Source organism: Pristiophorus japonicus, chromosome 21 (genome assembly GCF_044704955.1).
Source record: "Pristiophorus japonicus isolate sPriJap1 chromosome 21, sPriJap1.hap1, whole genome shotgun sequence".
In the NCBI taxonomy this organism is placed as follows: Eukaryota; Metazoa; Chordata; class Chondrichthyes; family Pristiophoridae; genus Pristiophorus; species Pristiophorus japonicus.
Window position 1 is genome coordinate 48,849,575 of NC_091997.1, and position 13,785 is coordinate 48,863,359.

The window sequence follows — 13,785 nt, forward strand, 5'->3', positions numbered from 1 at the left end:
GGTCTATAATTCTCTGTTTTCTCTCTCCCTCCTTTTTTAAAAAGTGGGGTTACTTTAGCTACCCTCCAATCCATAGGAACTGATCTAGAGTCCATGGAATGTTGGAAAGTGACCACCAATGCATCTACTATTTCTAGGGCCATTTCCTTAAGTACTCTGGGATGCAGACTATCAGGCCCTGGGGATTTATCGGCCTTCAGTCCCTTCAATTTCCCTAACACCATTTGTAGTTTATCCATGTGATCTTTATATGTCTGCCATTGACTATCTACCATCAACGCTTTAAGTATCATTCGCCAGTCTATCCTAGCCAATTCACATCTCATACTGTCGAAGTTTTCTTTCTTTAAGTTCAGGACCCTAGTCTCTGAATTAACTGTGTCACTCTCCGTCTTAATGAAGAATTCTACCATATTATGGTCACTTCCCCAAGGGGCCTCGCACAACCAGATTGCTAATTAATCCTCTCTCATTGCACAAGACCCAGTCTAGGATGGCCTGCTCTCTAGTTGGTTTCTCGACATATTGGTCCAGAAAACCATCCCTTATACACGTCAGGAACTCCTCCTCCACAGTATTGCTACAAGTTTGGTTAGCCCAATCAATATGTAGATTAAAGTCACCCATGATAACTGCTATACCCTTATTGCACGCATCCCTAATTTCCTGTTTGATGCCATCCCCAATCTCCCTACTACTGTTTGGTGGTCTGTACACAATTACCACTAACGTTTTCTGCCCTTTGGTGTTTCGCAGCTCTCCCCATATAGATTCCACATCATCACGCTAATGTCCTTCCTTATTATTGCGTTAATCGCTTCTTTAACCAGTAACGCTACCCCACCTCCTTTTCCTTCCTGTCTGTTCTTCCTGAATATTGAATACCTCTGGATGTTGAGTTCCCAGCCTTGGTTACCCTTGAGCCATGTCTGCGTAATCCCAATTACATCATATCCATTACCAGCTATCTGCGCAGTTAATTCATCCACCTTATTACGAATGCTGCTCGCATTGAGACTCAGAGCCTTCAGGCTTGTTTTTTTAACACTCTTTGTCCTTTTAGAATTATGTTGTAATGTGGCCCTTTTTGATTTTGCCCTTGATTTCTCTGCCCTCCACTCTTGTTTTTCTCCTTCCTACCTTTTGCTTCTGCCCCGTTTTTACTTCCCTCTGCCTCCCTGCATTGATTCCCAACCCCCTGCCATTTTAGTTTAAACCCTCCCCAACAGCACTAGCAAACACTCCGCCTAGGACATCGGTTCCGGTCCTGATTTCAATGAACTGGTCAGGTGGGCAGAACAGTGGCAAATGGAATTCAATCCGGACAAGTGTGAGATAATACATTTGGGGAGAACTAACAAGGCAAGGGAATACACATTAAACAGTAGGACACTGAGAAGTGTAGAGGAACAAAGTGACCACAGATCCCTGAAGGTAGCAGGCCAGGTAGATAAGGTGGTTAAGAAGGCATATGGAATACTTGCTTTTATTAGCCGAGGCATAGAATACAAGAGCAGGGAGGTTATGCTTAAACTGTATAAAACACTAGTTTGGCCACAGCTAGAGTACTGTGGCCGTTCTGGTCACCACATTACAGGAAAGATGTGATTGCACTGGAGAGGGTACAGAGAAGATTTAAGAGGATGTTGCCTGGACTGGAGAATTTTAGCTATGAGGAAAGCATGTACAGGCTAAGTTTATTTTCTTTGGAACAGAGGAGGCTGAAGGGAGTCCTTATTGAGGTGTATAAAATTATGAGGGGCCTAGATAGAGTTGATAGGAAGGACCTATTTCCCTTAGCAGAGCGGTCAACAACCAGGGGATATAAATTTAAAGTAATTGGTAGGATGTTTAGATGGGATTTGAGGGGAAAGTTTTTCACCCAGAGGGTGGTGATGTCTGGAAGTCACTGCCTGAAAGGATTGTAGAGGCAGAAACCCTCACCACATTTAAAAAGTACTTGGATGTGCACTTGAAGTGCCGTAACCTACAGTGCTACGGACCAAGAGCTGGAAAGTGGGATTAGGCTGGATAGCTCTTTTTTGGCCGGCGCAGACGCGATGGGCCGAAATGGCCTCCTTCCATGCTGTTGAATTTTATGATTCTGTGATTCTATGATCACAGTGGAATGTCACATTAGATGCTTTTAGAGACCTGACAATGAAGGGGAGAGATAGTAGTGCTGTCAGTAACTTAGAATAACGGGACAAAGGGATTTTGCTCCCAGTTAGTTAACCGTTTGTTCGTGAACCATTCCGTTATTTAATTTTTACCATTTCTCCGCCATCACTTCCTGAAGGCTAGGTGGCTTAAAGTACACTGGGTAGAGATTCTGCTGTGGGCGAAATCGTTGATCCAGGCACAAATTACGCCTAAAATTGCGCTAGTTTTGAGAAGTATTTTTATTTCCTCAAGTTTCCACTCAAACTCCTCTGTAAATCACCAAATGTGAAATCTGCCAGGATCCAGCATGATCGGGCAGCGTTTTAGAATATCAATTTTTTAAACTTTGCTTTAAAAAATACTCCTCGATATATTTAAGAGTGCTGACTTGGTTCCGTTTTGAGGGCGAGAACGACTTCCAGCAGATGTTTTTAAATTAATGCAAAAGATCGCGAAACCTCAATCTTTTGCGCTACTTTCGCCGATTTCGGGCAAATTGCGCCGAAAAAAAACAGCGCAATTGAACGGAATCTCATGCTGTTATCCCAAAGGCCTTTTACATACCTAAGCCCAGATGTAGAGCATCAGCCGGCTATTCACCTACGCAGGACATCACAGCTTAGCCTATCTTGGCCTTGTCTCACATCCCCACGCAAACATTTTCAGGAAATGCCACTGAATAGCTGTTGAGAATGGGAGCTTCCTCTTCCTTAGCCCAGGAATGCTGAGGCCAATCGCTAGTTACCTCATCCGCTCTACAGCAAAGATCATCCAAGTGCACTGAGACCAAGGATATGGATCTGGACCTTCCTACTTCATATTGAACAGTTCCACCCCTTGAGAAAGCAGGTACTATATAGTTAATGCGTTTACCGTACAGTGTAATCAACTCTTCATCCTCTGTTGCTTTAGGTGGCTCGCTTGTCTGGTCTGATAAGACAGCCTTGAACTATTCAAACTGGGCTCGTGAAACTGAGAACATGAGTTTAATGAGTCCGAACACATGCTATTGGATCAACAGTAACACTGGCATCTGGGGAATTGGTCCCTGTACCAGCATCACACTAGGCATTATCTGCAAAATGCCAAGAGGTAAGAACTAAAGGGAAAGAGAATTTTTGGGACTATCAAAGACTAACATCGTTAGCACGCTGGCTCCTGGACAGGCAGGGCCTCTGGGCCGTGCCTGTGGCTAACGTTACAGTGTGCACATCGCAGAAGAAAGGGAATCTCTGTTACTTTCCCATGAGAAATTTTCCCCTCCTATCCTGAAGGCAGCGACTCATACTGCAGTATGGTACAGAAGGAGGCCATTCAGCTCCCACCATGGGGTCTATCTCAGCATCCACGTTGGTGACCTTTCCAGCAGCGAGCAATGGATTAGCGATGAGGAGCAGAGGCTCTGGTTGGTTTCTGTCCCCCCCATCCCCCATAGCCTGCAGACACTCAGGCCCATTATTCTGCCATTGCCACGGTCTCAGCTGAAATCAACTAAGTCAATGATTCCAGGAATCGAACCTGGGACCATCCTGGTGTGAATAACTGTGGACCATGTTGGATGGTTCATTTATACACTAACCTCTTGTGAAGTCATCACCCTTTCTACAGAGAAACAATTGCTCTCAAAGTGACCTCAGGAAGTACTTGAGGAAGTGCCCTTTCATTGACCCAAGAAAGTGCCTATTTACAGTAATTAGACCATGTGACTTTAAAGGGACACAGCTCCGCCTTTTTGCAGAATAATACTCTGTGCGATGCATATTATGTTGCTCCTGACCATATACAATTCGGCTCATCCAACCCCGCCGAACAATGCCACGGGACACCCTCGTGATTTTTACTGAGAAAAATACTCTATAACGTAAAATCTTGTGGTGATCCAATCCTTTAAACTTTACTGGGGTAATACTGACTTTGTGCGATAGTGAATCGCAGCTCGTTTTACATCTCTCCTGATTTTTATTTCCATCCAGGTCAGTCGAGAAAGATGTGAAACGGGCTGTCGATTCACTAGTGCCTGTTTCACACTATCGCTCAAAGTTTGTATGGCCCTCACATTGCCTTAACTATGAGGCTAGCCTGTTCATTCCTTCAATGTTAATTAAGTTAACGCATTGTTTTTAAATTTCCTCACAGTTCAAGAAACCAGTCTTGCCGTTTCCTGTAAGTAAAACTCCTGCAGGTTTCTGTTGCTAATTTCCATTTGAATGCAGTGACTTGATTTTGAGGCTTTATCTTCCCTTTCCTTGTCCATGTTTTGTTTTTGCAGCTGGCCTGCAGGGGCACACCTTAGACATCATCCTGTACGTGCTGGGCGCGTTGGTGCTGCTGGCGGTGGTGGTGGTCCTGCTGCTCCTGTATCGACGGCGGGCAGCCTCGGGCTCGCGTCGTGGGGCTTTTGAGAGCGCGCGCTACAGCCGGACGTCCTCGACGCCCAGCGAGTCCGTGGAGAAAAATATCCTGGTGTCAGACATGGAAATGAACGAACAGCAGGAATAACTCTGGCACCTGCTCCTCTGTCTCTCTTCAGTGTGGAAAGCACGGACTGGTGTTCAGAACATAACGCAGGTCAGCACAGAGCTCCAGCACAATCTTGCCGTGATACAGTTGGCACTGCTTAATGGGGACATGCCTTTATAGGATATATTTCTCAGGCACCCAGTTAATTCCTAATATATGTATATATATATTTACATCAATACTGGTGGATTTTGCTTCATAGGGATCATCTGACAAATGGGGCAATTTGTATCCACTAGGGCACCCCAATAAACAGGCTTCAACTGTGTTATTGACCTTGACGCAGGAGCGTTTCTATGTAAAAGTGCACAATTCAAAGAATAAAATCGTCACGCACCCACTATGCCTGACGAGCCTTCCCTCAGTTTCAGCATGGTAAAAATGTTGGCCGCAGTGTTTTCCCCAGTCTGCGCTCTGTTTGTCAGGTCCGTGCTTCCACAGACAGGAAGGGGCGTGTGTGTGCTTACGCTGAGTGAACGGCATCTGGGTTGGAGTCAACACTATCTTTGAAAGTGCTCCCGTGAGCAACTGTTAATGTCCAGCCCACCAGAGACCTTTAAAAGCTATTGATGCGGAGTAGCACAGAAAATAGCCAGAGGTTGACGCTGCACAATCTGAGAGGATGGAATGTGTGCCCGATTATCATGGCGTGGCTTGTACCTCCACTGACCCACCTCTTGTTACGCACTTAACTCATGTTTAAGCTGATTAAAGGATTTGATAGGGTTGATGGAGAGAAACTATTTCCTCTAGTGGCGGAGTCCAGAACAAGGGGCCATAACCTTAAAATTAGAGCTAGGCTGATCAAGGGTGAGGTCAGGAAGCACTTCTTCACACAAAGGGTAGTGGAAATCTGGAACACTTTCTCCCCCAAAAAGCTGTTGAGGCTGGGGGTCAATTGTAAATGTTAAAACTGAGATTGATAAGATTTTTGTTGAGTAAGGGTATTATGGGTTACAGAACCAAGGTGGGTTTATGGAGTTGAGGTACAGATCAGCCATGGTCTAATTGAATGGTGGAACACGTTCGAGGGGCTGAATGGCCTACTCCTGTTCCTATGTTCCCAATTCATAATCAGATAGTCAGGAGTTGAGAAGCCTGTTTGAATAGTTGAGTGAATGTGATCAACACGCGTGACCTGTTCGATGTGCAGGAGGAGGAAGTGAGACAGAAAATGATATAGAGCATGGAAGCGTTGAGTTGTGGAAATATCTTAGACTCCAGATCACGATAACACTCCAGTTAGACGAAGATACAACGAGAGGAAATGCGAGAATATCCCTTAAGTGATGATGTGGAGCCGTGATCAGTGAAAGATATGTGCCCTCATCAGATTGGATCGTTAGGCTTCCTCTCCGCCAAGTGCTGGATGCACTCTTTGGATTTTAACTGCGTCCGCCATGGTCAATACTGTTCAACTAATCAATCACATTCATCAGAAGGAAAAGTTCCTCACATCCATCTCCTGAGGAAACGCGGTGGGGTTGGGGGATGAGGGGTAATTCCATGAGCTGGTGATCCCATTCAGGGGCATGAATTAGGGTTTCCAGGGACGGGCACTCCAACCCGAAAACTTTCTTTCCACAAATTTCAATGGATGGAAAATCATGAGGGGAGGGTGATGTGTCCAAATTCCAGGCTTCGTACTCCCAACAGGCAATGCTCTGTACCAGGAGCACAGGTTCGTAAAGAGAACCTGATATTCCCGATACAGTACGTAGATATCAAGCTAGTTACCTAACTTGTTCCAATATAAGCCTGGAAATGAAGCAGCCAATATTTATTTTAAACTGGTTGACACCTCTGTTAAATCAGCGAGCGATAGGGTGATGATTCATACACTAATATCATGCCATGTCATTTGTGCTGCGGTTACCCTGGGCTGTTTTTTTAAATTTGAAACAAAGAAAAAATCTTTTATGTACATTTAAATTTTAGGTTCTGTCACTTTATATTGTGTTGGTGAGGCACTTGCAGTCCCTGATGTATTGGGCAGCATAGTTGTGATTGGAGGGCTAGGGCGGCTGTTGGAAGTTAAAGTTGGCAGAAGAGTGGGTGAGCATCCTGGGTTTGGTCAGTGCCATCGCAAGGTTTTGAAGCATTTTTCATGGGCTGCCCAAACCCTCTTACATGGGGGTGGAGCAGGCGAGTCAGGCGTGGTGTAACACGGGCTGATCTTCTGTGGGTCTCTGGAAAAGGGATTGTATGTATGTTGGAAGCAGTAGCGAAGAATGGCACCGGTACAGTAAAGAATATTGAGTTTGTGTAGGGGAAAAGGTGAGGGAGATTTACTGCAAGGTTTGAGAGGACTGGGATAAGAATAAAGGTGTATTTGTGGTAAGGAGTCACAGTCGGCTAACACAGAGAGGGACGATAAAACCGGTCAGTCTGGCAATGAGTTATGTAAGTCCCATTGAAGGGAGTTATACTATCGCAAGAGCAGAGTACTTTACATTTAGCTTCCATTGGGGTGGGGAGGATCCAAAGCAATGGAAGAAATGTCCCGAATGTTAACAGCATCCCAGATGTTAAGGTGGAGATAAATCTTTCTGTTTTCTGATGTTCTTTCAGATGAAGGGATTGCAACACTGGAGACCAACATTTTTTTTCCATTTTGCATCTGATGCCTAAACCAGGAATTCTGTAGGGCACTTTATTGAGATATTAAACTGTGCACAAAGTTACAAAGAGTCTCGATGACAATCAAACGATACCGGGGGCGGGGGGGGGGGGTGGGGGCGGGGTGAAATTGGTCTATATTGGTAGCGTGAAACGCTCACAGCGAATCAGCCCGTGTTACACCACGCCTGACTCAGCAGCCCGTGTTACACTGTGTCCGAATCAGCAGACCGTGGTATACCACGCCCGATCCAAATCGACGGGAAAGAAAATCGGGCGGGTTGCAAAACGGGCTGCCAATTCGCTATGAGCCTGTTCGGCGCTCCTCATCAAAGACCAATTTCTTCTATTCAGGGGGTCCAAATATTCTTAGAATAAAATCCGCTAGTTTTTCGGGGGGGTGGGGAAATGAGAAGGAGATTTAACCCATTCCCGTACTGAAAGTTATTTCAAGCTTTTGAAACATACACATTTATTTTGTGGTCGAGGAGCTGCAAAAACTGACTTTCTGTCCATTTCTATCGCTGAGTATAACAGCAGGCAGAGAAATTTGCCAAACAGGATTCTCAGAATAAAGTGTTTTTTAAGTTTATGTTGTGAAGCGTTTTTATTTTGCCATTAATCATCCACTGATACTGAACCACAGGCTGCAATGGGCTAGGACACCGGGATAGATTTTCATCTCCACTACCTGGGTGTTGTGCATTAGCTGGGCAGAGCCCAGAGAGGAAAATCTGGCAGGAGCATCACACGCCCCTCACCGTATCCACTCGCTTTCAATTACAGGCCTACAATCCTCCATGCTAGAGTAAAGTAACCCATCAGAAGCTGGGCCACTAGGGATGGGCAATAAATACCAGCATCACCCACATCCTGAGAATGAATAAAAGAAAAACCTACACAATGCCGGGGTGGGGCAACAATATCAGCCCTCCAATCTTTTTGGAGGTTATAGCCTCCTCATTTACCACTCCTGATTTTTGTTTCTCTCTTATACTAATGATAATGAATGGCACCTCGAATGCACTGTTTAATTGGCTTGGCCTTGTCTGCTGATAAATAGGATGGAGTGGGTTTATTTCCAGATATCCTATCTGACCTAGGACATCTTCAGTCATATTGCATAGTCTCGACCACTTTGGTCACAGAAGTGAAAACCATTTAAGACCTGAAAATCCACCTTGCATTGGTTAATTTTTTTATAATATCAGGCTCACAGGAGAATTGTGTGTCAGAGTTGGGTTTATTTTGGACTGCACATATTGGAAAATGTTAGAGTTGTCCAACAAGAACTCACTTAAGTTTATTAAACGATTTTTTGACTGTGAGACCTGCCAGTCCAGGATGGAAAACATGAGGCCCGAGAGAGAAACGTGGATGTCCTGCCAATGGCATTTGGTGAGTGATGCCCCTTGGCATCCCCACCTCCCCCACTCACTGCGAGTTGTATCTGTGCTGTGCAGTGTCTAGAACACACGGTACTTTTTTAAGGCTTGGCTGTATTCAGCTGAAGTCTACGAAGGGTAAAGAGTGAGCTGGGACACCATGGCTTCGACTGTAGGTACCTGCACGTGCTGAGGACTTGGGACCAAACTCCACTGGCCTGCTTTGGTCAATCTTCATCAATAAAACTAATTCGATCAGGTTTAAATTCCTGGTGAATACCAGGATTTCACCTTCTCTGTTTAACAGTAAAAGGGTTAAGAATGCTCCTATAATAACACCATTGGACAGATATATCTTTGGGATAACTGTGAAGAAATCTGAACTGTTCCCAGTCAAAGCTGTCCTGTGGAGCGTTATTCCAGTGCTGATGTTAATAAGTGGGACTGAGAGAATGATTGGTTGGTAAATAAGTCTCAGCTTCACTGCTTGGTAAATGTTTTCATTTATTTAATTTGTCGACATTGACATTGTCTGTATCGCCGAGGTCCTAGCTCACCCGTGAACAGCAGCGTAGCAATGGAGCACTGCTGACTGTATGTATGCTGTTCATGTTGTGTCGACGGGCATCACTGCCCAGTTTCCAGTGAGTACTGACTGAAGTGAAAGGGAACCAAGGGCCAGCCCCATTCCAGCAGAAACAAGCAGCCTGTTCTCAGTGAAAGAGAATTGATGTAGAAAGCTTGCCGATCTTGCATATTGCTTCAGAGCAGGCTGCCATTCCTGGATCGAGATCACATGTTGGTCTGCTCTTACAGAGCTGGATAAGCAACATTTGTTGCGCAAAATCAACTATGCACGAACTGAAGATTACTACTGTCATTGCAGTATGTTTAAAGCCTGAAACAAGTCTTGAAATCCAGCAAATGCAGATACATTAACCCTGGAAACTACAACAGGAAGAATTCAAATATCCCATAAATCCAGAGTTTCTTTAACTCTTTGTCTTCAGCAGATTGATCTGCATATTCGGGTACATTTTAGTAGCTTTATCGCTGTATTGTATAAAATGCATGCAAAAGTATGTCACTTTTTTTGAGGTGAAAGATTAGCATTTATATAAGCGTCTTTCATGACTTCCGTACTTCCCAAAGAACTTTACTTTTGAAGTGTAGTCACTATTGTAATAAAGGAAACGCGGCAGCCAATTTCCTCCCACACACACAGCAAGGAAATAAATGACCAGATCATCTGTTTTAGGTACTGGGTTGATGTAAATGTTAGCCAGAGGACTGGAATAACTCCCCTACTCTTGCAATCCATCTGAGGAGGACAAACCTCACCTGACTCATCCAAAAGCCAACACCTTCAACTCCTGGAGTGCCAGACTAGATTTTTGTGCTAAAGTGTCTGGATTGGGACTTGAACCCGTGACCTGATTCAGAGGCAAGAGTGCTACCACTGAGCCACGACTGACACTGTGTCATGGTGGTAAAGGATACAATACACCTCAGGATGCGGTTCAGAAATAGCTTCCGTTGTGTGGAGTTACTGAAGTAGATAGAATTGTAGAAATTTACGGCATGGAAGGAGGCCATTTCGGCCCATCGTGTCCGTGCCGGCCAACAAAGAGCTATCTGGCCTAATCCCACTTTCCAGCTCTTGATCCACAGCCTTGTAGGTTACGGCTCTTCAAGTTCACATCAAAGCACTTTTTAAATGTGAATGTTAAATATGTGGACTTGTATTTACTCTGTATAGCCACCAATGGGCTCATTCCCCGGAGTCCCAAGGGATCCCATAATCCCTTGGGAGCACAGGTATTTAAGAAGGCTTCACAGGTTGGAGAGGCACTCTGGAGACCTGCAATAAAAGACTACGGTCACACGTTACTTTGAGCTCACAGTATTCAGTCTAACTCTTTCTCCATACACGACAACTGACGACGAGATACAGATAGTGAACCCAAAGATGCAGAGAACAGTGGGCATCCTGGAGAAATTTTCGGAGGGAGATGATTGGGAAACTTTTGTGGAGCGACTCGACCAATACTTCGTGGCCAACGAGCTAGATGGGGAAGAGAGCACTGCCAAACGAAGGGCGATCCTCCTCACCGTCTGTGGGGCACCAACGTATGGCCTCATGAAGAACCTACTATCTCCAGCGAAACCCATGGAGAAATCATACGACGATATGTGCACACTGGTCCAAGAGCATTTGAACCCGAAGGAAAACGTTCTGATGGCGAGGTACCGGTTCTACACCTACAAAAGGTTTGAAGGCCAGGAAGTGGCGAGTTATGTCGCCGAATTAAGACGCCTTGCAGGACATTGCGAATTTGGAGCACATGCTCAGAGACTTTTTCGTACTTGGCATTGACCACGAAACCATACTTCGCAAACTTTTAACTGTAGAGACCCCAATCTTGAGTAAGGCCATAGCGATTGCCACCAGTCACAATACTAAGCAAATCTCTCCACACACAAGTGCTGCTACAAGTACTGTGAACAAAGTGATGTTTTTAAATTGTAACGTACAGGACAGGTCACATATACCTGCAGCTACACGTCCACAGATGTCTCAGAGTCCACCATCAAGGGTGATAAATGCAAGGCCATTAACACCTTGTTGGTACGGCAGAGTGATCATCGTTTCCATTCATGCCGATTCAAAGGATACATTTGCAAGGGCTGTGGAACAATGGGACACCTCCAACGGGTGTGCACGCAAGCTGCTAAGCCTGTTATCTGCAAACCCACCATGTTGCAGAGGAGGATCACAATGAAACAGAGCCTCAGATAGAGGAGGCAGAGGTACATGGGGTACACACATTCACCACAAATTGTCCCCAGATGATGCTGAATGTTGAACTAAATGGACTGCCGGTGTCAATGGAGCTGGACACGGGCGCAAGCCAGTCCATCATGGGCAAAAAGACTTTCGAAAGATTGTGGTGCAACAAGGCCTCAAGGCCAGTCTTAATTCCAATCCGCAAGAAACTAAGAACTTACACAAAAGAATTGATTCCTGTAATTGGCAGTGCTACCGTAAAGGTCTCCTACGATGGAGCGGTGCACAAGCTATCACTCTGGGTGGTACCGGGCAATGGTCCCACGCTGCTCAGCAGGGGGAGCTGGCTGGGAAAGATACGCTGGAACTGGGACAACGTCCGAGTGCTATCGCCCGCTGACGACACTTCGTGTGCCCAGGTCTTAAACAAATTTCCTTCGCTGTTTGACCCAGGCATCGGGAAATTTCAAGGAGCAAAAATCAGATCCACCTAATTCTGGGGCGCGACCCATCCATCACAAGGCGAGAGCAGTACCGTACATGATGAGAGAAAGGGTAGAGATCGAGCTAGACTGGCTGCAACGAGAGGGCATCATTTCACCGATCGAGTTCAGCGAGTGGGTCAGTCCTATTGTCCCAGTCCTCAAGGTAGACGGCACCGTCAGAATCTGTGGCGATTACAAAGTAACTATCAATTGTTTCTCCTTGCAGGACCAATACCCACTATCAAAAGCCGACGACCTCTTTGCAATGCTGGCGGGAGGAAAGACGTTCATGAAGCTGGATCTAACTTCAGCCTACATGACGCAGGAACTGGAGGAATCATCGAAGGCCCTCACCTGCATCAATATGCACAAAGGTCTTTTTGTTTATAACAGGTGCCCGTTTGGAATCCGATCAGCGGCGGCGATATTTTTTGAGAAACATGGAAAGTTTACTGAAGTCGGTCCAGCACACCGTGGTCTTCCAGGACAATTTCTTGGTCACAGGTCGGAACACAGTCGAGCATCTGCAGAACCTGGAGGAGGTTCTTAGTCGACTCAACTGCGTGAGGCTCAGGTTAAAACGCTCGAAGTGCGTTTTCCTGGCGCCTGAAGTGGAGTTCCTGAGAAGGAGGTTTGCAGCGGACGGCATCAAGCCCACCAACACAAAGACGGAGGCAATCAAGAATGCACCGAGGCCACAGAACGTGACAGAGCTGCGGTCGTTTCTGGGACTCTTGAGCTACTTTAGTAACCTCTTACCGGGTCTCAGCACCCTGCTAGAACCACTACATGCTTTACTACGAAAAGGGGGTGAATGGGTTTGGGACAAAAGCCAAGAAAGTGCCTTTGTAAAAGCAAGAAAATTGTTATGCTCAAACAAATTGCTTGTGTTGTATGATCCATGTAAGCGTTTGGTACTAGCATGTGATACATCATCATATGGCGTCGGGTGTGTATTGCAACAAGCTAATGATTTCGGGCAACTACAACCGGTTGCTTATGCATCCAGGAGTCTGTCTTAAGGCTGAGAGAGCCGACAGGACGATTGAAAAAGAAGCGTTAGTGTGTGTCTATGGGGTAAAGAAAATGCATCAATGCCTGTTTGGGCTAAAATTCGAATTGGAAACTGACCATAAGCCACTTATATCCCTGTTTTCCAAGAGTAAAGGGATAAATACCAACGCATCTGCCCGCATCCAGAGATGGGTGCTCACTTTTTTTTTTATGTTTTATTCATTGCTAATCTTTCCAATTCTTTGTCAGATCATAAACGCCAAAGGTCACCTTGCGCACATCAAGGATCCCTTTGCGCCAATGATTTTGCTCTTAGCCAAAAGGCCTAGAGCCAAAGCTGCACCGTTCCTGGAAGTACTGCAATACCAGGTTCGTGCCATGGAGGTGGACGGGGCAGGCCTCCCACCCACCTCCTATTTCCAAAAAGCATAGGAGAACCACTTTCTGGTCATGGTTACTCCCCTGTCAGGTCAGTTACGCATGATCTTAGCCAAAAGGCCGAGAAGAGATGGGTGCTGACGTTGTCCGCATACAACTATGCCATCCGCCACAGACCAGGCACAGAAAATTGTACCTATGCTCTCAGTAGGCTGCCATTGCCCACCACGGAGGTGGAAATGACGCAGCCCGCAGATCTAGCCATGGTTATGGAAGCATTTCAGAGTGAGCAATCACCCATCACTGCCTGGCAGATCAAAACCTGGACAAGCCACGATCTCTTATTATCTCTAGTCAAAAGCTGTGTGCTTCACGGGAGCTGGTCCAGTGTCCCAGTGGAATGCAGGAAGAGATAAAGCCGTTCCAACGGCGT

General features: G+C 45.7%; 1 protein-coding gene and 1 pseudogene across 3 annotated transcripts in view; one reads left to right on the plus strand and one right to left on the minus strand.

The window, feature by feature from the left end:
- Nucleotides 1–7,399, plus strand: part of mrc2 (mannose receptor, C-type 2) — a 317,669-nt gene extending 310,270 nt beyond the window's left edge. For all 3 annotated transcript variants that reach the window (XM_070864753.1, XM_070864754.1, XM_070864756.1), the window contains exons 28-30: nt 3,076–3,255; nt 4,300–4,326; nt 4,433–7,399. In XM_070864753.1, the coding sequence (XP_070720854.1) occupies nt 3,076–3,255; nt 4,300–4,326; nt 4,433–4,662 (437 nt within the window). In that variant the 3' untranslated portion in view covers nt 4,663–7,399. The remainder of the gene's footprint in view (nt 1–3,075; nt 3,256–4,299; nt 4,327–4,432) is intronic.
- A 5,907-nt stretch (nt 7,400–13,306) lies between these two features.
- LOC139234203 (U2 spliceosomal RNA) lies at nt 13,307–13,484 on the minus strand (annotated as a pseudogene).
- Nucleotides 13,485–13,785: the final 301 nt, after the last annotated feature.